We start from the raw sequence: 26992 nt of genomic DNA on the forward strand, positions 1-26992 counted from the left end.
TTTGGATCTGCACTTCAAGTGCCGTAACCTACAAGGCTATGGACCAAGAGCTGGAAAGTAGGATTAGGCTGGATAGCTCTTTTTCGGCCAGTACAGACACGATGGGCCGAATGGCCTCCTGTTCTGTAAATTTCTATGATTCAATTATTCTAAGGCCATGGAGGGATTTGAACGCAATGCTGAGAATTTTAAATTTTGAGGCATTGCTGGATCGGGAGCCAATGTAGATCAGCGAGCACAGGGAAGATGGGTGAACAGGGACTTGGTGTTGAGTCAGGGTATGGGCAGCAGAACTTTGAATGAGCTGAAGTTTACGGAGGGTGAAAGAGGGGAGGCCGGCCAGGAGAACATTGGTATAGTTGAGTCTCGGGGTAACAAAAGCGTGGATGAGAGTTTCAGCAGCAGATTGGCTGAGGTTGGGGTGGAGATGGGTGATATTATGGAGGTGAAGTAGGTGGTCATGATGTTAGAGGGTATGGGGTTGAAAGCTCAGGGTCAAATTGGACACTGAGGTTGCGAATAGTCTGGTTCAGCCACAGACAGTGGCCATGGAGGGGGATGGAATCAATGTCTAGGAAATGGAGTTTGCGGCGTGAGCTGAAGACAATGGCATCGGTCTTTCCAATATTTAACTGGAGAAGATATCTGCTCATCCAGTACTGGATGTCAGACAAGCAGTGTGACAAATCAAATGCAGTGGAGGGGTTGAGAGAGGTGGTGGTGAGGTAGAACAGGTTGTCATCAGCATACATGTGGAACCCAACATTGTGTTTTTGGATGATGTCACCAAGGGGCAACATGTAGATAAGAAATAGGACTCCAGAGGTAGCGGTGCGGGAGCAGGAAGAGAAGCCATTGCAGGAGATTCTCTGGCTATGACTGGATAGATAAGAATGGAACCAGGCGATGGCAGTCTCGCTCAGCTAGACAGTGGAGGAGGATGGCGTGGTCAACTGTGTCAAAGGCTGTAGACAGGTGGAGAAGGATGAGGTGGGATAGTTTACCACAGTCACAGTTGCATAGGATGTCATTTGTGACTTTGATTAGGGCCATTTCAGTGCTGTTGAAGGGGTTCAAACATGGAGTTGCTGGAGAGATGGGCACAGATTTTGGAGGATACAACATGTTCAAGGACTTTGGAGAAGAAAGGGAGGTTGGAGATGGGGCGGTGGTTTGCAAGGACAGGGGTCAAGAGTGGTTTTTTTTGAGGAAAAGGGTGATGACAGCAGGTTTGAAGGGAAGGGGGACAGTACCAGAGTAGAGGGAACCGTTAACAGTATCAGCTAGCATGGGGACCAGGAAGGGTAGTTGGGTGGTCAGCATTTTGGTGGGAATAGAGTCGAGAGAGCAAGAGGGGGCGTCTCCTGGACACAAGATGAGCTTGGAGAGGGCATGAGGGGAGATAGGAGCGAAATTAGAGAAAGATGTGTGTTTAGCGTTAGGGCAGGACGGAACCTTGAGGAAATTTGGCTTGGTGGGCTGGGGGAAGGGAGGGATGCGGCAGAGGCAGTTGAGTGGATGGTCTCGCTATTAGAGACAAAGAAGTCCATTAGCTCCTCGCACTTGTTGGAGGTGAGGGTGGAGTAGGCAAGGGAGAGGGGTTTAAGAACATGGTTGGTAGTGGAGAAGAGAAGCCAGGGGTTATCTTTGTGCTCCAGGTTGATGCTGGTGGGAGAGAGTGAGGGTTTTACTTGGGACAAGAGCATCAAAGGTGGAGGTTGAGGGTGTGATTGAATAGATCGGTAGCTGCAGAAATATAGTGGCGAATGGCAGGCCAAAAGCTGGACAGTTGGGAATTTGAAAGTGCCATCAAAAGTGACTTGGGGCAGAGTTTTCCCAGGGGCGGAGGCAGAAGGAAGTGGGGTTGGAAGGGGGATGTGAATGGGAGAGGGATACAAGGAAATGATCAGAGATGGCCTTATCTATTGATAAGGATTGAGATGATGGGACTAGAGAGACCACGTGAGATGGCAAGGTCAAAGAATAATGTTGTAGCAGAAAATGTTAAGAATAGTTAATATTAAGAAGGATAGGATATTGATTACTGTAAAAACACATGGGATGTCTCTCCCATTAATCAATCATCTTTCATTGATTTATTTTCCTCCTTTATAGCTATTTTAATTTCATTTTTATTTTTCTCCTCATTTTATGCTTTACCTGCTGGCTCCTACAGTCGTTCTATTCTGGGTGGGTGGGATGGGCTGGCATTTGGACATTTCTATACCCTGCGTCACTCCCACATTCACAAGTGAGGGAAAGGCTACAATGGTGAAATTAGCCATTGGCGTACTGAACATAGACATGTTTCAAAAAATAAGATTGTCAATCAATTGGCTCTCATAGCCTGGAAGCACAGATCATGGAATTACCCTAATGTGAATTGTAGCCAAAATGATAAGCAGTCATGAAAATTTAGTGCAGAAACAATGTAGTTATTAATTCCAAAGATAGAATGACATCTGGCTGCCTGTAATTGGAGTTAGCTAGACAAGGGTTTAAGGGTTTTTAGTTAACTTGTAACATACTTTGTGACACCTGGTTTGTGATCAGAATTACTGAGGAAACAGCTTGGGGGACTTTTGACAACTTGTAAATACCTGCTGTGGTTTTTAACATCCCTGCATTTTCTGCTGTTTAAAATCTCCAGTAGTTTCTTTGATGTTTCTGAAAACATTGCCTGCCAGAGTAATGAAAAATTGAGTCTTAAAGTTGTGCTTATTAGGTGAAGGATGTTAGTAATAGGGAATGGCACTCTTTGCATTTCAGGCACCCAGTATCAGCATTAATTACTCGCAGGTCAGCTATACTACAGCCAGGTGTAGACTAAAGCTTTCTACTCTGTCCACTAACATCCATCACCCCCAACCTCAAAAAAGCATCTCCCACTGCACCAGAGTGATATTTTTACCCATTCATGCACTAACCGTCCTGTAGCCTCTCTGAGCACTATAGATTGGATGGAGACTGCCTCAATTCATTTCACACAGGGCCCTAAAGCCAGCAGACAAAACAGACTTATCAGTTTGGGCTGGATTTGAACCCAGGTCCTAGAGATTAAAGATCAGTGTCTGACCCACTGAAGCACCCCATTCCCCGAGTGTTGCGTTTTATCCTTTTTATATTTTTACTTTGTTGCCTTACTTCCCCTTTTTAAATAATTCTGTCACTGGTAGTTGATGTCTCCCTTGAACTATAACCCCTGTTGAGAAACTTTCTAAGAATTATTTACATTTGGTGAGAATACAGTTATTATGAAAAGCTGCGGACTTAAATAAACAATAGTCTATAGAACTGGAGTACTATAGAGGAGAAACAGCTTTTTTTAAGGGTACACCGTCTAAGAGGAATACACCCCAGCATAGAATAAACAGTTTTCATAATGGTTCCGCATGAGTAATTCAACATTTGTATTCATGAACTGAATCATGCATAAGCTGCACATGTTTAATTGACAGAAGGTAAGTCTCTGCAGGCGCTTTTGGTCTTCATCTTGGACACTCTAATTCCAATTTTTAGAATTGTATATTAATATGAACATACATAAGAACATAAGAAATAGGAGCAGGAGTAGGCCATCTGGCCCCTCGAGCCTGCTGCGCCATTCAACAAGACCGTGGCTGATCTTCTACCTCAACGCCATTTTCCTGCACTATCCCCATATCCCTTCGTGCTTTTTAATATCTAGAAATCTATCGATCTCTGTTTTGAATGTACTCAATGACAGAATTCTAAAGATTCACCACCCTCTGAATGAAGAAATTTCTCCTCATCTCAGTCCTAAATGGCCTAACCCTTATTCTGAGATTGTGACCCCTGGTTCTAGACTCCCCAGCCAGGGGAAACATGCTCCTTGCATCCACCCTGTCGAGCCCTGTAAGGGCTTGTTTCAATGTGAAACTATGTTTCAATGAGATCACCTCTCATTCTTCTAAACTCTAGAGAATACAGGCCTAGTCGACCCAATCTGTCCTTATACGACAATCCCGCCATCCCAGGAATCAGTATGGTGAGCCTTTGTTGCACTCCCTCTATGGCAAGTATATCTTTTCTTAGGTAAGGAGACCAAAATTGTACACAATACTCCAGGTGTGGTCTCACCAAGGTCCTATATAATTGCTGTAAACAATTTTACAACACCAAGTTATAGTCCAGCAATTTTATTTTAAATTCACAAGCTTTCGGAGGCTACCTCCTTCCTCAGGTGAACGATGTGGAAATGAAATCCTCGAAATGAAGTCGCATTTATAATTCACAGAACAATGCTTGGTGAGTACAGACAGTTTTTTCAACTGCCCGTTGCCAAGGCAATCAGTGTGCAGACAGACAGGTGTTACCTGCCAGGTCTCAGAATATACAAATCACCAAAAAAAAACAACAAGCAAAAAAAAACAGAGATAGAGAGGTAGAAACATAGAAAAGACAGCAACTGACCCGTTATATTAAAAACAGATAACATTTGTTCGCTGGTGGGGTAACGTGTAGCGTGACATGAACCCAAGATCCCGGTTGAGGCCGTCCTCATGGGTGCGGAACTTGGCAATCAATTTCTGCTCGATGATTTTGCGTTGTCGTGTGTCTCGAAGGCCGCCTTGGAGTATGCTTACCCGAAGGTCGGTGGCTGAATGTCCTTGACTGCTGAAGTGTTCCCCGACTGGGAGGGAACCCTCCTGTTTGGCGATTGTTGCGCGGTGTCCGTTCATCCGTTGTCGCAGTGTCTGCATGGTCTCGCCAATGTACCATGCTCTGGGGCATCCTTTCCTGCAACGTATGAGGTAGACAACATTGGCCGAGTCACAGGAGTATGAACCATGCACCTGGTGGGTGGTGTTTTTTTGTGTTTGTTGTTTTTTTTTGGTGATTTGTATATTCTGAGACCTGGCAGGTAACACCTGTCTGTCTGCACACTGATTGCCTTGGCAACGGGCAGTTGAAAAAACTGTCTGTACTCACCAAGCATTGTTCTGTGAATTATAAATGCGACTTCATTTCGAGGATTTCATTTCCACATCGTTCACCTGAGGAAGGAGGTAGCCTCCGAAAGCTTGTGAATTTAAAATAAAATTGCTGGACTATAACTTGGTGTTGTAAAATTGTTTACAATTGTTAACCCCAGTCCATCACCGGCATCTCCACATCATGACTATATAATTGCAGTAAGACATCTTTACTTTATGATTTAACAGTGATGATTTTTTTTGAGGAATGATCATGTTTTATTCAGTATTGTCCATTTATTATACTCTCACATTTTGAGTTGTAAGAGAACTTTTGTGACTACCTACATTTGAAAAGTATTTGTCATAACCTTGTCTAGCCTTTTGATCATGGGTAAGACATTGAAAAGGATTGTGTATTCTTTTTATAGTCAAAGATATGTATGACTACCAAGGAAGGTCATATCTTCACATTCCTCAGGACCTTGGAGTCAATTTACGATCTGCTCAACCACCTGAGAAATGTTATCTTCCCAAGAAGCAGATGCACGTATGGACTGGACATACTAAGGTACTGTTTCAAATTGCAGTGTTAAGTATGTGTTTGCTAAATTTCTAAAATGACACAGCAGTTGATTTTCATCTTTCCATTTCATTTCTTTTTATGATTTGCAAAATAACAAACTGCATGTGCTGGCGGTTCCCTTGAGTTTTGGCTCAAATATGTTAATCCAGGTTTTCTCACAAATACCATTGCTGGCATTTGGGTGGGGGCAGAAAATGGATGACCCATTATGTCCCGATGCATTTTCTGTTGGGTGCAACCAGCAGAGGAACTGCAACAGGCCATACGAGAGATGCTTTGTGTCTACCTGCAGGCATGCACACGTGTGTGTCCACAGGTTAAAGTGTACTTTTCCTAACTTTGGCAGACAATTAGTACAGGTGGAGGCTCGTATTCCTGCAGGAAACTGGGACAGCAGACTCGCTATGTTAATGCCTGACAACGTTACTGTTGGGTCCCTCCTGTAAACGCCTCTGTCACCATATGTCATGCTTTCATGGGCATTGCATGCCAAATTAATCAACAGCCTGATTGTCTGCACCAACCAAGAAGCCACCAAGTATTTCTTCAGGCACACCCAGCTGGCAATTACAGGGAGCTGCCTTCTTAGGATCTGGCTCAGCAGGGAGGTAGGTACACTGCTGCGCTATCTGCTGCAAGGACATTGACAGCTTCTATGCAGAAGTGACAGTAACAGTCAGCTGTGACCTGAAATTGGGTCTATCCCTTCAGGCTTACTGCATTGCTGACCTATATTGATAGTACCATAGAGTGGGATAAAGGACCTATGTCCTTGCAACGACCTCTTTCACCACCATTACCACTTCAGCAGTGATCAAACAGCGGGTCAGGTGTTGGGTTGCTCCCTCACTTATTTGCAGACATGCCTACACCTTGGTTTTTTCCCCTCAATTTTTGTTTGCCTATTCGTATTGCTTACCCTCTTCACCCTAGGCACAGCCTGATAATAGGTCCGTGCCTTCTGAAGCTCTCTGAAGGCTTTAAGAATATTTGTTCCTTTATTGTGATGTTCCCCTTTAATTATCCCCTTAAATTTGTCGTGCACACAGTTTTACAACTTGCACCACCAGTCTTCTCTCTAGATCTGTCCGAATCTGCACCTGCTGTTATGTGAATGAGCTGAGCAATGCCACAATACAATCTAGGCTGTTGTCTTTTATTATCTGGTGGTTTTACAAATTAAATGTTTTTACTGTTATTTTAGTTTTGAAATACAGCAGTTCATCATTTACTTAATGAGAAAGAAAGAACGTGCATTTATATAGCGCCTTTCATGACCTCAGGACGTCCCAAAGTGCTTTACAGCCAATGAAATACTTTAGACGTGTAGTCACTGTTATAATATAGGGAAACGAGGCAACCAGTTTGCACATAGCAAGGTCCCACAATCAGCAATGAAATAAATGACCAGATAATCTGTTTCAGATATGTTGGTTGAGAAATAAATATTGGCCAGGGCACGAGGAGAATTACCCTGCCCTTTGAATAGTGCCATGGGATTTTTACGCCCACCTGTGAGGACAGACAGGGCATGATTTAACGTTTCATCCGAAAGTCGGCAATTCCGACAGTGCAGCACACCCTTGGTTCTGCGTTCAAGTGTCAGCCTCGATTATGTGCTCGTGTCTAGAGTAGGGCTTGAACTCATGACCTTCAGAGTTCAAGCCCTACTCTACCACAGAGTAGGGCTTGAACTCTGAAGGTCATGAGAGTTCTACCACAGAGCCAAGGCTGACACATTATAATTATTTGGAAGCAGAGGAATGTAAAGATAATGAAATCACATGAAGCAATGGTGACTGCCCAGTGATATTTATGAGATACTTTTAGCAAGATTCGTTTTGCTCTTTCAATGTTATTTTTCTAATTTTTTTTGTTATTGCTGTTCTGAAGGCAGCAATTCATATTTTGTGTGTTTTTGTACCAGTAGCCTTCCAGCACTATGCTGGAAGGCTACTGGTACAAAAAATGAACCTGGACAGTAAATGTTGATAACCTATTTAACTGTAGGATATCATCAATGGGCCTGACCTATTCTTGGCCACTCTGTGTCTGTTTATGGACTTCCAAAAAGGACTCATTTGATGGCTGCCAGGAATGATGACCTTGTCTGATCTCCCTAGACTCTGGGCTATTATTGTATGTCCTCACCAATGCCCTGGCTGAGATAATTTAATTTAGCATAGAATAGCAATAAAACATGGGGCTATTTGTGTCTATTCGGTTCAGTGCTACATCATTATAGTGTAATTATTCACTGATAATGGAAGGTCTTTTATGTTGCCTATTAAATTAAACATTGCAAGATGTGCATCTCAGTCCCTTTTTATCTACTTCAGTTTAACATGTCGCTGTAGTTGTCCCACTAACTTATTTGAAGCAGTTTTTCAATTTGAATAGTCCAGTATGTTTTCGGTAATGGTGATATTGTTTTGACCCCACCCATGCTCTTAGCCTGTGGCTATAGACTATAATCCTTTCCTCCCCAGTCAGGCAGACTGCCAAAGTGATCCTGATCTGAACATGGCATGGTTGTCTTTATATATTGAAATTATATCCAGTGTTTTCTCTCTCTTACTATCCCCTCCCTTTAAACTACTTTTTGACGTTCTTCCAAAATACATAAATGAACAGAAATGCAGTTTATACACAGATATCCACATAGGAACATCAAGCAAATGTTCTGATCTGAGCCAACTCCTCCAATTACAGTACAGTCTAGATGGCATTTTTCAGCTAGCACTCCAAAATACAGAAAGCAAGATTGCTAAAACACAGAACAAGAAGAGACATCCTGCTTATTAAGCCAGCTCCCTCCATCAGCAGAAAATATACAGGATCTACCAAAGACCCACAGGATGCTGGCAACAATAAAGTAACTCGTTTTGGCTGTAGTCGTTCCCCTACACTGCCAACAATATCATTTGTCAGATCTTCACATCGTTTACTGCAGCACATTGCAGGTCAAACTTTAATGTTCAGTATTCTGATTAGCTGGAAAATTGGCCTTTGAAGCTTTTGATGTACTTACGGCAGTGCACTCCTTTTATTATTTGGTTGTTTTTGTTAAAAGGAGGTCCTCCTGTGCAATCATTTTTGTATAATTATTCTAAACTTTTTGTTTAGAAAAGATATAACCTCTCCAAGTTGATGTTTGCCATTTGTGCTGAGCAGTGATGTTCAGCAACTTGATATTCTTGCTGGCAAGCAAGAAAAAAATGCACAAGATGCCATAAGTTCTCCTAATTCCTGATTTTAGATGAACTAGTGTCGGGTGAGAAGTATGGCAGAGGGCAAGCACTATCCCAGGGTAGTGGGAACATTGAGGGTTCATTGAAGAGAGTTGCCATGAGGTCAGAAAGCAGCATGCCTCATATCCACAATTGGTCTGCAGCCTAAGAAATGGGGAGAAAGATAATAAATGGAGGGGGACAAACTTTCAAACAAAAAATAAACACTGGCCTTTTGTTACAAAATATATTTTTTGGAACTGTTTTCTCATCTTGTTTTTGAGTATTTGTGTGTTTTATTGTACATGCAGCTCTTTTGAATAGCTCTCTGTAATCAGAAACTTCAGCTTGCTAGGCTAGTGTTTCGAAATCCTGTTTTTGATCTGGATTTTCTAGCCATTGTGTATATTGTATATTAAAAAACATAACCAAAGGGTGCTTTGCCCCTGCAAAGTATTAAAGTGCACAGCAAGTGGATTTTAATTTTTTTTCACTTCTGTAGTTGACTAATATTTAAGTGTTTTGTTATGATACTACCATCTTGTTTGATATTCAGTTGCTTTCATACACCAGATGCCTTTAGTTGTGTGCAAATTAGATGTGGGAGTGGGTGTGTGTGAAAGCTATATTTGTCGCTTGTAGTTTATAAAAAATGGCTACAAACAAGATCTGGAATGGTTGCTGATGTTGATTAGCTGAGAGATTTGATAAATAACTGCAGTTCTAGGCCTAGAGCTTGCGCTAGTTATATCGGCGCAATCCGCCGAACCAGTGGAAAAGATTGCGGAATTTTAAGCGTAAGCGAGTTACGCCCAAAACTCACTTACACTTGAGTTTCCGTGAGCTTTTACACTGGTTTAAAAATCACTGCGCCTGAAGCCAGCCCCGCCCACAAAACTGGCCACACCCCAGCTCGAAATAACGAGGATAGTGAGTTTCCATCAATTGCACCCATTCGAGGAGGGTCTTCAAATTGAGCTCGTTTTCTTAGGCATACAGGCACTAGTAGGCCCATTTTAAAGGTTTTTACGTATTAAAAATATTTAATTTACTAAGAAACTGACGAGTGTACACCAGTGAAACTAGTAAATGGTTCAGTATAGCTTTTTTAAAGTCATTTTCAGTAATTTAAAATAAGGTTACTCACTGGTGGAGGACTAGACACTCTATTTTCAGCTCTATTAATAAAACTGCACCATGTTACCACTCTTAAATACATCAGTGAACAATTACGTTCTCTTACTCTGCCCGATGGGGCTGTTTCATGGAAGATTTTACGTTTGTGATTATGCAAATGCATTTTAGCGGAAACTTGAACTGTGCCCTAACCAGTGCAATTTGCGCTAATTTCCCGATTGTGCCCAAAGCGGAAACTCTACCCCCTAATTTCTTTTTTAACTCTAAATTTAAGCAAGACTTGTCTCTATGGGGCATATTACTTAGATGCTGCTTTTTAAGCATGTAGTGATTTGTATATGGTACTTGTGACTTTCTGTTGTAATTAAAATAAGAAAGTGAAGTGTATCAGGTAATAATCTTGCACTCTAGAGATGATTGCGCTACATTACTTTTAACAATAAAGGATGTGAAAATCATGTGCTAAATTAAAGTTCTGTTGAGTACTAGTGGAAAGTGACTTTATTTTTAACATTCAGTCAGGAATGAAGTGATAAAGTAGGATTGATACTAAGTTGACTGTGTTATGTGTATAATTCTTGCCAAAACAAAACCAATGATAATTCCAGCCTCCATAACCAGTGAAATGTCTCATGACTATTATACTCTACTTCTCTTGGGGCTAGAGGTTTCAGGGCTAACCTGAGGGGTAGGGAAATCAGCTTAATGTTTTGTGGTAATGTCAGGTTTAAAACTCATTGTGCCTGTCAAATGCCATGTCTTGAATTTGGAGTATGTTCTCACTTGTGTATATATATATATTAGTCTTCTATTTCAGAGTTCAATCTGATCTATGCTGTTAAATAAAATCGCTTGTGTATGTAGTGTTCCAAAATATAACTTTGCATGAATTTGCACAGAAAGATGTTTAATCTTAGAAATAAGTTATTGCAGTGATCCACAAGCCTGGTGCTCTGTGCAATGTAGTGATTGTACAGAAGTTTTCATCACTTGTCTTACCAAGTGTTTTCTTGGTATGCTTTCAAACAGATTGGAGAGACGCACGGGGAAAATGCCAGAGTCAAATATCTAGTTCAGATCACAAGTTACACCCCTGAGTTCTGCTATCATATAAGTAGATATTTGGTAATGTGAGTCAACATGTGAGGTTCGGGGAATCCACTTACGGGAGTGACACACGCCACTGAACTTGAGAAGGTATCAGCAGCAGACTTGGATTTGTAACAGACCAGCTGCCGATGTCCACACCATCATAAGTACCGATGTTCAGTCAATTCGGATCACTCCACGTGACATTAAGAAGCTCATTGACGCAGCAAAGGTTATGGACCATTATAACATCCCAGATATTATGCTGAAGACTTGCACACCAGAACTAGCCGGCCCCCTAGCCAAACTATTCCAGTGCTGCTATGAGGCTGACACTACCTGATGATATGGAAAATTGCCCCGATTATGTCCTATCCACAAAAAGCAGGACAAATCTAATTCCGACAATTTTTAATAGTTTATAGTTTGTGCTCGATATTTGCAACTGAAGTAATTTTGATCCTTTATGTTTCAGGGTGTCAGTGCTATTCGATTGTTTCCAACATCTGGTCACTTGCTTTTGTCCTCGTCCATGGACTGTAAAATCAAGGTAAAATTTCTTGCACTGCTTCACAGTTCCTAAATGTATTCATCCAGAATGTAATAGTGCAGAGAATAAAGTTTACTAGTGAGTGGTTGCAGCAAAATAATCTCACTAATGAGTTCAGATGACATCCTGAACCATGAAATGAGTCTTGAACATTTTGTCATCTGAAAACCAAATTAAGATTATTTTCATTGTAATTGTTTCCACCTGCCCCCTCATCTATTACTATGCTATTTATGTGTTATTTTGAATGATGAAGTCTGACCCATTGCTGTCTGAAAAGCTTTTTATTAGGATTTCTCTGCCAGCTCATATTTTGGCCAGTGTTGACATGCGAGGCACCTCATTATGAATATAATGGATTTGATTACTGGAAATAATACTTGTATATATTATAAGGTAGATATATAACTGAGAAATTTAGATGACATCCTAAATCACGAGAGCTACTCTCTTGAACTTTATAACCAAGATTAGATTATAGCCCTGCAATAGCTCCCTGGTGTCTGCTGCTGTTAATGTAAACTGTTTTAATTTTGCACGGGGGATTTATTCTGTTTTCATTTAGGTTTTGTGCAGCTGTCGAGATAGATGTCACTTGTGAGTGGGCTCCACATCCTTGGTGTGTGATGTTCACGCATACAATTAACACTTGTGCTATTAATGCAGGTTTAAAAATAATCTGCATTTAATTAACAGCGATTTCAATATTCAGCACCTAAAATTGGTTACAAAAGTGCACATGCAGAGTTTGACAATTTTTTCTTGACTCCAAGTTAGTAACAGTAACTTGCATTTATATAACATCTTTTAGCATAGAAAAGCTTCTCAAACTGCTTCACAGAGAAAGAAAGGAACAGATATCCAGCTGTTGTAAATTTGGGAGAAATGACCAAAAGCTTGCTTGAGGCGATAGGTTTTGAAAAGAGTTTTGAAGGTACAGGGAAAGATGGAGGAGTTTGGTGAAAGAAATAGGGAAAGTAGGGCTGAGATGGCTGATGGCTATGGAAAACCAGAGTTGGGACCGGAGGAAATGTAAGGCTACAGAGGTTACCAATGCACCTTGGGGTGAGGTCTTGAAGGCATTTGTAAATCAGAGCGAAGATTTTAAATTCAATGCCATGGGTCAAGGAGCCAATATATGTCAACGAGAACACGGTTGATGGATGAGCAAGAGTTAGTGTGGATCAAGGTTTATGCAGTGGAGTTTTGAATCATTCGGGGTGTTTGGAGGAGAGGAGGCCAGCTTAGAAGACACTGAAGAAATCAAGTCTGGACGTAACTAAGGTGCATTAAGATTACAGCAGCAATGGGGACAGAGGCGGGCGATATTGCAAAAATGGATATAGTTGATATAGGGTTTGTAGCTCCACTCAGGATCAAACACAAAGACCAGCTTGCACACAGCTCGGTTCAGACTGAATAAGCAGCCAAGGAGGGGGTGGTGTCAGTTGCAAGCGAGCAGAGTTTAGCAGGGGCTGAAAACAATGGTTTGAGTCATCTGACGTTCAATTAGAGAAAATTCTGGCTCGTCATGACTTAATTTCAAACAGGAAGTCTGACAGCACAGAGCTGCTCATGGGATCGATGGAAGTGATGGAGAGGTAGAATTGAGTCGCAGCATTCATATGGAAGCTGACCCTGTGCCTATCATGATATCACAAAAGGGCATTGTGTAGAAGGGGGGATCAAGAATGGACCCTTGGGGAAATCTGATGGAAGAGAAGCCTTTGCTTGAGATGTGCTTGCTGCATTGAGCTAGGTGGAAGTGGAAGCATACAAGGGCAGTCTCGTGAAGCTGTATGTTAGCAGAGAGACGTGGTCAACCATATCAAATGTTATGGAGAGGTCAAGGATGGATAATGCGCCATGATATTCATTCCATATTTCAGAGATAGCTTGTTGTATAGCCTAGTTTTTGAATCCCTAATATGCAAGAGTTTCTGATCTCAGCCATGTTAGTGGGGACAGATCCAGACCAGTAGCAGGGAGAGAATGTCTGAGAAGAGTTATCACGAGGTCAAACGCTCCCTGCTTTCCAACAGCTGGCTAAATACTGGCATTGGTTTAAGCTTGGAAGCGAATGCCTGACCACTTTATAGCTGCAGGAGAGACCAGAAAGGGAGAAAAGTGGGGTGGGTAATAAACCTTTTTCATCATGTATTAAATGTTTTGTTTGCAGCTTTGGGAAGTTTACAATGACCGCAGATGCATTAGAACATTCATTGGTAAGTAGAATTCTGTTCCACTAGATCTGCACAAGCACGGAATGCATGTGAGAATGGTCAGACATATGAGTAAAATAGTTAGATTTAAATTGGATGGGCAGAGAGGGGCAGGCAGTTTGAGTTACTTATTTAAAAATTGTTCAGTTTTTAAAAAAGAAAACCTAGCCTATTGTTTAAAGGGGGAATCCTCTATTATCCAGTTTGCCAGATTGTATTTCAAGAATTGCAACCTTGGTCATACTAGTTAAAAATAGTGCCATTTCTGGGCATGCTCTCCTTGTATGCACTTGTTTTCGGTGTGCACCACACAAATGGGCTCACTGAAGACTTCACTCAACAATTTAAATGTAATAATTTTTTATACTTTTTTTTTCTCCTTTATTCCCAGCAGTCCTTGTAATTCAAAGAAACAATTGCTCTTCCCTTCTCTTGCTGGTCTCTCTACTTACCTTGTTCCCTGACCCCTGGTATGTTGCCTGTGTGCAGGTCCCTGATGCACTGCCTGTCTGCCACACTATGGGTTCCTAGTCTGCTGCTTCACTGCCCACTTATGGATGGGATGTGGTGCTGGGGAGACCAAAGAAAAGTGCAGAATATAAATGGCTTGGTGGAGGTTTTTGCTCTCAAAATATTGAGCAGTAAGATTGGACTCTTGACACAGTTTGGAAAGTTTATTTATTTGAAAACTACAAACTTTATATGAAGTGCACTTTTTGAATCTATAATGTAAAAATTGTGATCCACTTGAATGCCAAGCACCATTTTGATTTGCTGAATTGCAATGTTTTACACGGGTACTTTTGTTTTGAAAGATAAATTGATGACCATAATGCCCCTTTTGAAATTAGGTATTGTATAATCAGCTTAATGTTTTGTAGACTTTATATACTAGCGCTAAAGTGAATGACCATACCAGTAGAGTGCAAGTATTTTCTTTTTGAAAGGCGGAGATGTCGATGTAAAATACATCACAATGGTGGGAACTGATCTTCTGTTTTTTTTTGGCATAGTCAGTATGGCTTGTTCAAGCTGGGTCTACTACATCATAATTTTTATGGTGCTTCATGTAATTTAACATTAGTAACATAATAGAATACTGCAGAAGACTTGCTTTGTGACTAAAGGACATTGCTTGCAATCTTTAACATGATTGACTTTGCATTTGGCTAAAAAATGGTAAACAAAATTATAAGAAAAGAGTTCTACTTAGCAAGTATTAATTTTGGAAGAGCTGTGTAGCATGACTACATTGTTACAGTAGGTAGACGGGAAAGTAGAGTTGAGGTCACAATCCGATCAGCCATGATTTTATCAAATGGCAAAGCAGGCTCGAGGGGCCAAATGGCCTATTCCTGCTCTTAATTTGTATTTTCTTATGTTTAGTTGTTTATAGTACTTTTTTGGCCCTGATATTTACAGGGAGGAAGAGGGGGAGTGTGTTTGCGGGGGGGGGGGGGCGGGGGGGGGTGACCTGGAAATGCCAAATTTAACAGCAGAACCTCATTATCATTTTTTTTTACTACATTTCTTGCCCAGCAGCCGGCCAGATTGACAGGCTGGCCAGCTGCTGCGAGGGGAAGCCTGTGATAGAAGGCCACAGCGGGGAAAGATCGGGAGTTGGTAGAGGAGGGGGGGTGCGGGGATCGGAGCAGCAATCGTGGGGGTGGAGGGAGACCGGGAGAGATCATGGGGCAGAAAGGGGGAAGGGGTGACCGGGAAAGATCGTGGGTTTTGGAGGGTGGGGGGTGGGTGTCGGCCGATCAAGTGGAATATTTGTTTGAGGGGCCTGAAGGGAGCACTCCTGCTCCTTCTGGCCCACAAGCATTGCTCTAAAAAGCACTCACCTGCTGGATCGAGCTGCTCCCGCCTCCCTTTAGCTACCAGGTTTCCCGATCCTGGCCGGCAGCTGTTAAATTTAAATCTGCACCGTGGGAGCCTGATTTAAATATTACATTGATGCATCCCACCTCTTGAGAGCGGGACACTCACTGCACGCAACCTGTCACCGTAAAAATGGTGGCAGACATATATGCAGCGGGTTGTGATCGGCTACCCGATTTTTATTTTTATTTTTAACTCCCGCCCATCATGGGGGGGGGGGTTTAAAATTCTCCCTATTATTTTTGTTGTATGTTCTTCTCGGTGAGGTTTGGGGGAATTGAATGCAATAAATCATTATGATGGTTAATTGTGTTTAATAGAGCCTTTTTTAAATCACACTGCTTTGTATCATTAGTATGTGATGGCACTTAGCCACCTTAGCAGGCATAGCAAGGTCATTTTAACCATATCAGGCTATTGTTTTGTCCATTATCTTGTTCCCAAAATTTGATTCACCAATTTTCTTTTTTAAACTAATACTAATTGGGGGTGGTGGGTACTTTTATATCAAGGACATGCCAAATGGCACGAGAAATATTGAAAGAAACAAATAGAAGAATATGCACAGTGTGTTTTTGGAAGCAGGGAATGAGGAAAAGCGGATGGCTGGCCAAGTGCAATTTAATACGTACAGGTTAAAGATACGGTGCAGTGAGCTTCTGGAACCATTTTACAGAGGGAGCTTATTTTAAAACTTGTAGCACATTCTACGAGAAAGTACTACAGTAAAGTAGAACCCCCTTCTACTGAACTCCATCCTACTGAAAATAAATGTATTGAAGTCCTCCCTGTCTCAGTGACTCACCCACTTTCTCTGTATTTGCCGTGATGTTGTCCCATGCATTGACCCGTTGAATTTCACAGGCCTGGTGAGTCTGTTACCCCGTTGGTGGATAAGCCCCTGCAGGAGCGTGGCTTGCCAGGGCAGGGATTCATTTGGTAAATCTGGAGTTTTGGTAGGATAAAGTTTAACAAATTAGCGTCATCTGTGGAGCTATTGAATTTCCACCTTACTGAATAGGTCTTAATTTGGACTACGTTGGCATGGTGAGGTTTTACTACACTGATGACTTTTTTTCTTTTTTTAAACTTGTATATCAGTTTTAAGTGACAGAAACATTAAATGTGTATTGCACTGAATAAATCTAATTGTAGCTATTGTATATTTAAAATTCTTAATGAAGCATTTTTTTTATAAAGTGCTTCTTTTCCAGCAGATTAGGAGTCAAAGTTGATGCACTTGTTTTCAGTGTAACAGATAGACTTCATGTGGTTTTCCACATACATGCCCATGCATTCAAGAAAGCATGGACAGCTTTACTGTTTGGAGGCCAGTTAACTAAGGCCATTTTCTATGAATCTCCCCAGCAAACAGAAGCCAAGAAACATTTATAACCATTGATGTTATTAGTGTTCATGTACTTTTTTTTTTCCCCCCATCTCTCTTTGAAGGCCATAGTAAAGCCGTGCGAGACATATGCTTTAACAATGATGGCACCCAGTTCCTTAGTGCTGCTTATGACCGGTACCTTAAACTCTGGGACACAGAGACAGGTGCGTAAAAATGCTTGGTTTTGGTATTTGAAATTCTCCAATCGTCTTGTACAGCTCAGTAAATTCACACCAACTAATTCCTATTTTTAATATAGTAAATTCACAGTAAATGCCACAACTGAAAGTTCTCCAGAATTATTATGTCTCTTGACTTTTTCGCAAATCATTTGAACTGTTCACATTGTAGCTGTGATGCATATGGTTCTGTAGTTTATACAGATTTGACTGCTGATCTAAAATTATAGTTAAGGTAAGTTTTTTTTTTAAGATTTTAAACACGTTCCCCCAGAAAAATCTTCCCACCTCCTGCCAGATGCACTGTGTCTCCCTCCTGTGATTGCCTCTCCCCCCATATAGGATTTCCTGCCTCACCACCATCCCCCCCACTCCCCTCCCCCCCCCCCCCCCCCCCAAACAGCAAGCTGACTGTGAACACTGGTTCAGCACTCGCAGCTCACCATGCATATTAAAATGGGACCCGGCCATCAACCACGCTGGTGTGGGACCGGGTAAGGACAATAGGTTTCTGGTCACTTTTACTGATACCAGCTTTTTATTTCCAGATTTTGTTTTGTAACTGAATTCATTTTCTCAAACTGCCATGGTGAGATTCGAATTTGTGTTCTCAGGATTATTCGTCCAGACCTATAGATTACTAGTTCAGTAACATAACTCTGTTGGAGACCAGAATCGCGTCCAAATAACCCCAGGCTATAAAACGAGTACTTGTGGGCTTGACAACATAGCTACTGATTGGTAACCTATGCAGTACAATTTTATAGTGATATCACCTTCTCTGTGACATGTAGAAAAATGCTTTCAAATTTTTAATGTTTTTTTTAAAGAAATCTGTGGAAAAATAAAGGAATATTGATCTTTTTTATTTTTCCATTTGTTGATCACTTTTTTTATCTCCCCTCCCCCTTTGTAAGTGCTCACACAAATGCAATAAACTGCACCATCAAATGCTTCCATCTTCCCCCCCCCCCCCCAGTCAAATTCTTTCCGTTGCAATGCAACCATAGTGACAGCTAAGTAAAGGTTTTCACTCGCGTATATGTTCATTGTGTTAGTAATTATATGGTAGTGACTCTGAAGATATTGTTCTTTAGTCTGCAGTGCTGTATAATCCTTTACACCATAATTGACCTTTTTTATATTGTTTCTTTGCCATCAGGGAAGTGTACTGCCAAGTTTTCTAGTCGAAAAGTTCCATACTGTGTCAAGTTCAATCCTGATGAAGACAAGCAGCATCTGTTTGTGGCTGGAATGTCAGATAAAAAAATTGTCCAGGTGAGATCTGCCTATAGTACTGCATCCTTGTTTTGAATTCTATTGTACTGTATTGATAGTTGCTTATTATCCTCTCAAAATCCAGATGACTGTTACAACAGTGTGAGAGGTAACTGAGTTATAATTACTCTATGAATACCAATATTTATTTTTACATATTAGCATGCAATTATTTCATAAGGACTTTCATTTTCATGGGTCTTCCACATAGTGAGAGGGTGGACAAATGACCCGATCCCAAACCCGCGACCTCTACCACCTAGAAGGACAAGAGCAGCGGGCACATGGGAACAACACCACCTGCACATTCCCCTCCAAGTCACACACGACTTTGAAATATCGCCATTCCTTCATTGTCGCTGGGTCAAAATCCTGGAACTCCCTACCTAACAACACTGTGGGAGAACCTTCACCACATGGACTGCAGTGGTTCAAGAAGGTGGCTCACCACCACCTTCTCGAGGACAATTAGGGATGTGCAATAAACACCGGCCTCGCCAGCGACGCCCACATCCCATGAATGAATAATAAAAAAAAGAATCTGGCACTGATGTGTAACAGCATCTACCGGTACACAAATACAATTTTGAATAACTGATTTTACTTTTCTCCTCTGAGTAGGTGGATTGATACAGTGCATGGTACACCAATCCATGCTGTCCTCAAATGATTCCATGATTTGATAATCTGAAAATCAATGTAATGAATCATTTGGACTGGAAGTATCTTCTTCCAGTCATTGCAGAACTTTTAGAATTGCCTGTAATTTCCTTTTGACTTGCAAAAAAAAAGTATTACTGGCAAATCCCTGCATTTTTATACATGTATATAAAACCTATTGTTTCTTTTCTGTAGACAGTAATAGCTGTATTGCAGCAATACAGACTTCCAGAAGTGTGTTTTTCCTTCTATTATGCAGTTGACTCGGTTGTCACTACTGAGTGCACAGTATATGATTGAATGGGTTCCGCACTGATAGGGAGGCCATCACTTCATGCTGTGTCAGTAGAATGTACACAACCTTGCACAAAAGCTATTTGTAGATGGTTTAGTCATTTTGCCATCTGTTTCTTTGTGATCTTCTTCTGCAGTTTTTCACGTCACAATTCAGTCCATATTGTATTTTCTGCTCATTAATTGAAAATTGATAACAGTGGTGGCATTCTTGATTGGCTGCATGTGGAATGCATTTTGTTTAAGTTTTGCAGTTCTGGTCAGCCGATCAATTTTTTTTTTGCTTAATGTTCTACTGATGGTGCTTAAAAGTGTATGTTACATTTTTATGGTAATTATGATGTAATGAGATTCTGTTTTAATAGCATGGCAACAGAACTAGATATTATCAGGATCAACAAGTAAGAAAAATGTTTTCTTTTTGGGTATGTAGCCAGTACTAGTTAGCATTCCTATACTTTAACATCAGTTACGCATGGGGGTGAAAGGAAACCGTGCTAGTCATATAAGTGTCTCAAAGTTTGTTGTGTTTAATGGGGTTCAGTTTGTGTGCGGGTTTTTTTTCAGAAATTATTTAGTGCATTTCTGTAGTACAGGATGGCTACGCTAGACAAAATGTAACTACAGTATTAGATTCCCATTCAGACAGTGACCTCAAACAGTGAAGGAAAAAGAACACATAACCCAGTGTTTAAGGATATACATACTCAGCTAATGACTTATTCCACAGATCTTTAACCGACTTTAAGTAGCTACAGATGTTTGTAAAGCCATGGGAAATTTAAAAACCATTCCAGAGACCTGCTGGGATTAGAATCATAGAAAGGTTACAGCACGGAAGGAGGCTATTCGGCCCATCGAGTCTACTCCGCTCTATGCAAGAGCAATCCAGGTAGTCCCACTCCCCTGCCCTTTCCCCATAGCCCTGTAAACTTTATCCTTTCAAGTAATTATCCAGTTCCCTTTTGAAGGCCATGATTGAATCTGCCTCCACCACCCCCTCGGCGAGTGCATTCCGGATCCTCACCACTCGCTGTGTAAATATAGTTTTTCCTCATGTCACCTTTGGTTAAATCTTAAATCTGGTCCTTGATCCTTCTGCCAATGGGAACAGTTTCTCTCTATCTACTCTGTCTAGTCCCTTCATGATTTTGAATACCTCTACCGAATCGCCTCGCAACTGTCTCTGTTCCAAGGAGAACAACCCTAGCTTCTCCAGTCTATCCACATAACTAAAGTCCCTCGTCCCTGGAATCATTCTAGTAAATCTCTTCTGCACCCTGTCTAAGGCCGTCACATCTTTCCTGAAGTTGTGACTGAACCAGTGTTTTATAAAGATTCATCATGACTTCCAGACTTTTGTACTCTGTGCCTCTATTTATAAAGCCCAGGATCTCGTATGCTTTTTTAACCGCTTTCTCAACCTGCCCTGCCACCTTCAACGATTTGAGCACATATACCCCCAGATCTCTCTGTTCCTGTACCCCTTTTAGAGTTATGTCCTCTAGTTTATATTGCTTCTCCTCATTCTTCCTACTGAAATGTATCACTTCGCATTTTTCTGCGTTAAATTTCATCTGCCGCGTGTCCGCCCATGCCACCAGCCTGACTATATCCTGTTGAAGTCTATCACTATCCTCTTCACTGTTTACTACCCTTCCAAGTTTTGTGCCATCTGCAAATTTTGAAATTGTGCCCTGTACACCCAAGTCCAAGTCATTAATATATATCAAGAAAAGCAGTGGTCCCAGCACTGACCCCTGGGGAACACCATTGTACACTTTCCTCCAGTCCAAAAAACAACTGTTCATCACTACTCTCTGTTTCCTGTCCCTTAGCCAGTTCTGTATCCATGTTGCTACTGCCCCCTTTTTTCCATGGGCCACAATCTTGCTAAGTGCGGCACTTTATCAAACGCCTTTTGAAAGTCCATGTACACCACATCAGCTGCATTGCCCTCATCCACCCTCTCTGTCACCTCATCAAAAAACTCTGTTCAGGTTAGCTAAACACGATTTGCCTTTAATAAATCCATGCTGGCTTTCCCTAATCAATCCACTCTCGTCCACGTGACTGTTAATTCTGTCCCGGATTATCGTTTCTAAAAGTTTCCCCACCACCGAGGTTAAACTGATTGGCCTATAGTTGCTGGGTTTATGCTTGCACCCTTTTTTGAACAAGGGTGTAACATTTGCAGTTCTCCAGTACTCTGGCACCACCCCCGTATCTATGGATGTTTGGAAGATTATGGCCAGTACCTCTGCAATTTCCACCCTTACTTCCCTCAGCAACCTAGGATACATCCCATCCAGACCGGTTGACTTACCTACTTTAAGTACAGCTAGCCTTTCAAGTACCTCCTCATTATCAATTTTTAGCCCATGCTGTATCTCAACTATATCTTCCTTTACTGAGACTGTGGCTGCATCTTCTTCCATGGTAAAGACAGATGCAAAGTATGCATTTAGTACCTCAGCCATGCCTTCTGCCTCCATGAGTAGATCTCTTTTATGGTCCCTAATCGGCCCCACCCCTCCTCTTACTATCTATTTACAGTTTTCATGCCTGTAGAAGACTTTTGGATTCCCTTTTATGTTGGCCACCAGTCCATTCTCATACTCTCTCTTTGCCCCTCTTATTTCCTTTTTCTCTTCCCCTCTGAACTTTTCTATATTCTGCCTGGTTCTCATTTGTGTTATCAACCTGACATCTGTCATACGCCCCTTTTTTCCGTTTCTTCTTACTCACTATCTCTTTTTGTCATCCAGGGAACTCTGGCTTTAGTTGTCCTACCTTTCTGCCTCGTGGGAATGTGCCTAGACTGTACCCGAACCATCTCCTTCTTAAAGGTCGCCCACTGTTCAGTTACAGTTTTGCCTGCCAATCTTTGATTTGATTTACCCAGGCCAGATCTGTTCTCATCCCATTGAAATTGGCCCTTCTCCAATTGAGTACTTTTACTTTAGAGTGGTCTGTTCCTTTTCCATAGCTATTCTTAACCTTATGATACTATGATCGCTGCTCCCTAAATGCTCCCCCACTGACACTTGCTCCACTTGGCCCCCTCATTCCCTAGAATAGTTCAGATTAGATCACTCCTGATCTCCAGTAAAGTTTTCTAACAAAAAGATAGACTGTGGGCGCTGTTCATTGAAGATTCTATAGCAGTGCTGCCAAAAGGTCTTAATGGTAAGACTGCTTGATGAGATGGAGTCTTTTTGTAATAGTTGATTTTCGTGGTGTTGCTCATGGTTGGTCTAGGTATTGGAATATAATTGTGATGATTAGTTACTAAAATAGACCTGTGCTTAACCTGGCCTGCCCACTGCTCTGGTATTCCTTGTCAAGAACAGGTCTATACAGTCATATCCTGAAGTCATTTCGAAGCTAAAATTGTTGAGCGAAGTTTCTGGAATGACTCTCATCAGATAAATGCCCCAATTATAATGATTTAAAGTAAGTCTTTGTTTCACACAATTGATTAGCTGTTTGCAATTTGTACGCCAACATGCTTTTACTTTAAGTTGCATAACCACATTTTTTTTGCTTCTATATTAAAAGAATACCTCATGATAATGCCCTGCAGTTGTGTTGTTTTTATTTGTTTTTTAAAGTCACCGGAAAGAGGTTGGTCTCCCAATTGGGGTCACCGTCTTGGATGTGTTTGAGATGGAGGCACATTCATTGCTTTCAGGGAATAGCTGCAGATTCTGGGAGCCAATGATTTGACAAATACATTTTTCCCTATTTCCAGCTTTCAAAATTCAGCAAAGATGACCCCTTATTGTAAAATGGGCTTTGACCTTAACTTTAAATTGCAATGAATGAAAATAGGTGTTTATAGGAAATAATTCTGGGCTCCTCGGAGTTTATCTTCAGTGGATATTTAAATATTAAGTTATTGTTAAGAGGATAATCCTATTGCAGAGGACATTAGAACACTAGCACTGGAACACCTATTTGGTAAAATATCTGCATGGGATAATTAATGCTTTTAAAACAGATATATATCTCAAACATCTGTATCTCTGTTAACCAAAGCAAATTTCTAAAATATATTATTAATTGGATGGAAAAATTCAAATTCCCTCGAAGGAAAATCAAAGTTTTTTCTAACCTGCAGTGAGCTCCTGAGATTTTCCATATTTGCAAACCTCTTGTGTAAAAACAAGTAATTACCATGTTATCTCTTGCTTTAAAACGCCCAACATGAAGAATCAAATTTTCTTTCAACAGTGGGACATTCGATCTGGAGAGATTGTTCAAGAATATGATAGGCATCTGGGAGCTGTCAATACGATCACATTTGTGGATGAAAACAGGCGATTTGTGAGTACTTCTGACGACAAGAGCCTCCGAGTCTGGGAATGGTAAGTTTCCTTACCACTGTGGAGAAGAGAGTTGATCTTGATTTTCTCTGTGTATGAGAGAAAGAGGGGAAAATCCTGAAAGGGAATGATATCCCAAGAAATTGCATATCTGGTTCCATGGTGGAATTTTCCTAACATAATGCTTAATTAGGTTATATTGTGGGCCACGTAAATACTGCAATTGGTTTTACCAAAGTTTCAAATTCCCTGATGTATTCAGAATATCGATTCTTTTCTTTTTTAGAATTTTATTTGTGTCCTCCCATGGTAAATATTCTGCTGCGGCTGTTGTGCTGCGTTTACACTGAATGAAAATTACTTTGGATCTCTAGGAGCGGTTTAAGCAGTTGTAAACATTTCTCAATTTAATATAGTCATTATTACTGACCAGATTGGTAAACCAGTTATGCAGTCTAATGGTAATGAACAAGAAGGTATATTGTGGTTTTTAGTAGTTCACTTCAGATTACTGATTGTAAAATTCCTGATTTACTAATGGTCTGACAAATAGATCAAATTGGTGTAAACTCCTTGAATAAGTAGAGTTCAGTTTGGTCTTCTAGCCATTCATTATTCTGTATCAGAGCAGCTGCTGTGAGGTTTCTAGTATACCAGGCAACAACTGAAAATAAACTGAAGCATTTGCAGAAAAGAAGTACAATAGATGAATCTGAATTCCCATGACAATAGTGACATCAATGGTATGTTTCTTTTGATGTTTTATTTCTCCATTTTCTCCCCTGCTCTTCACAGGTGCTGGCAGTCTTCTGTGCCTCGCCAAGTAATCATTTCTCATTCAGGCTATTTGAATGTGGAGGGCATTACAGTCCTCACATAATGTCCACAGACATGCACTTTCCAGAGGGGTCACAGCTGACTTTCTGCGCCCCAAGCCCAAGGTTGCTAAAGCTAGTTGCAGAGCCCCCAGCACTTCTGTGACCAAATTCAATGTGTGTTTTTAACCGACCACCAAAACACATTTTGGTACACTATAGTGCACAATAATGCAAACCCTTCATTTGATTATCATCTAATACATCTACTTTGGCTAGTTTATCTCTGCTTAATAACCACAAAACAATTGTGCTTAATTAGATATTCCCTAGCCCCACCGATGGCTCAGCTGGTGAAGGCAGTGAGTAACTGAGCCATGAAGATCAGTTCTGCGCTGAGTTGTTCTCAGCAGGCACAGTGGTAGAGGTACTACAATTGACCAGGAATTGTTAAATCTGCCACACGTTCCACCACTGATCACTATTGAGCAACATCTTTTCAACATATGCATGTATGAATATGGAACAAGGACAGGATCATGTTAGGCTGTGATGCCCCATGCAGTCAAATAGCACATTGCTTAGGTTCACACATAAAGATTGGCCAATTAGGCAATGTACTAGAGGTGGTCAGAACCATAGAATTGTACACCAGAAAAGAAGCGAAAGTCTTAGGAGAGAAACAATCTTTTTTTCCTTCCCTTCCTCCTCTCTCAAGGGTGCTGACTCTTTTCAGGCATATAATTCTATGGTTCCAATCAAACTGCCAGGAAGAATCATGATTAAAATCTTTTTCAGTTTCAGTTGAACCTTTTAAAATATTTTATTTGCATTATTTTAGCCTGCTTAAAATTCATATCAATACACAGCAGAAGATGTAACAGTCTAATGGCTAATATGTCATTTAAAGAGTGAACCTTTAGGAGTGGAGGGGGGAAGGGGTTAGTTTTAAGGAGTTACTGATAGTGACCTTGGGAGTGAAGTGAATTAATATTCTTAGACCCTGTCATTCATCTAAAGTACTTTTCTTTTTCTTCGTTCATGGGATTTGGGCATTGCTGGCAAGGCCAGCGTTTATTGCCCATCCCTAATTGCCCTTGAGAAGGTGGTGGTGAGCCGCCTTCTTGAACCGCTGCAGTCCGTGTGGTGAAGATTCTCCCACAGTGCTGTTAGGTAGGGAGTTCCAGGATTTTGACCCAGTGACGATGAAGGAACGGTGATCTATTTCCAAGTCGGGATAGGGTGTGGCTTGGAGGGGAACGTGCAGGAAGTGTTGTTCCCATTGTTGCCCTTGTCCTTCTAGGTGGTAGAGGTCGTGGGTTTGGGAGGTGCTGTCGAAGAAGCCTTGGCAAGTTGCTGCAGTGCATCCTGTAGATGGTACACTCTGCAGCCACAGTGTGCCGGTGGTGAAGGGAGTGAATGTTTAGGGTGGTGGATGGGGTGCCAATCAAGCGGGCTGCTTTGTCCTGGATGATGTCAAGCTTCTTGAGTGTTATTGGAGCTGCACTCATCCAGGCAAGTGGTGAGTATTCCTGTGATACCGTCTTTTATCCATTTCTCCAATAAGCTAATTGGCAGTGGAAAGAGTAAAAACTTGTATCCAATTGGTGGCCCCTAAAACTAAATTGTATAAATCGATGACGAAAGACAGCATCAAATAAAAAATGGAAATCTAGAGTAAATCTGCATTTCAGGACACAATGAATATGTACCTCCTACATGTGTAAAATCATTCAAACCATAGGTGCGGACTATTTGCTTTTCGCTCAACGATTTGGGTTTTTCCAAATGTCTTTTAATTCCTTGTTACTTGTAATCTCCTAGAATCTATTTCCCAGCACTTTTTATTTAATACAATTTAAATTTTAAAAATCTGATACTTTAATACCTAGCAACAGTAATTAGTTGCTTTAGTAGGTCTGCCGGTTAGTGGGTACTAACACTTGAATATTAGATTAACTCAGTTTGAATTTTAAACTGATTTGTTCCATTTTATAAAAAAGACTAATTTATCTGCTTGTAATGAATGGAAAAAATGACAGTTACAGTGGGGGGGAAAATCTTTAATTTTGCTTTCAAATTGTGTAAATATATTCTGATCAGTATATATATATATGTGTGTGTGTTTCTGAAAAGGATCCTTTGTTCATTAATTAAACTTGAACATCAGTTTGAATGTTTTCCTCGTTCCTCAATTTTCAAAGCTCAGATTCTCACTAAATAAGTGCTATATCTTTCTATTCTGCTTCATCTTTATAATCAGATGCATTTGATACACAATATGATGTATAATTAAAATATTGAAATTAAAATGAGATTACCACTTTTTTACACAAACATAAACAAAATCAAAGCATATAATTCTCGTACTGAAAATCGGGTAATGCTTTGACGTAGGTTTGGAATATTTTTC

The 26992-nt window shown here is 40.9% G+C and overlaps 1 protein-coding gene across 1 annotated transcript in view; it reads left to right on the forward strand.

Annotated features, from left to right (window-relative positions):
• Positions 1–26992, forward strand: part of cdc40 (cell division cycle 40 homolog (S. cerevisiae)) — a 106609-nt gene that overhangs the window by 43442 nt on the left and 36175 nt on the right. The window contains exons 7-12 of the mRNA XM_067985028.1: positions 5369–5508; positions 11455–11529; positions 13709–13754; positions 17088–17189; positions 18367–18482; positions 23673–23806. Of these exons, the coding sequence (XP_067841129.1) occupies positions 5369–5508; positions 11455–11529; positions 13709–13754; positions 17088–17189; positions 18367–18482; positions 23673–23806 (613 nt within the window). The remainder of the gene's footprint in view (positions 1–5368; positions 5509–11454; positions 11530–13708; positions 13755–17087; positions 17190–18366; positions 18483–23672; positions 23807–26992) is intronic.

Source organism: Heptranchias perlo, chromosome 5, assembly GCF_035084215.1.
Source record: "Heptranchias perlo isolate sHepPer1 chromosome 5, sHepPer1.hap1, whole genome shotgun sequence".
Classification (NCBI taxonomy): Eukaryota; Metazoa; Chordata; class Chondrichthyes; order Hexanchiformes; family Hexanchidae; genus Heptranchias; species Heptranchias perlo.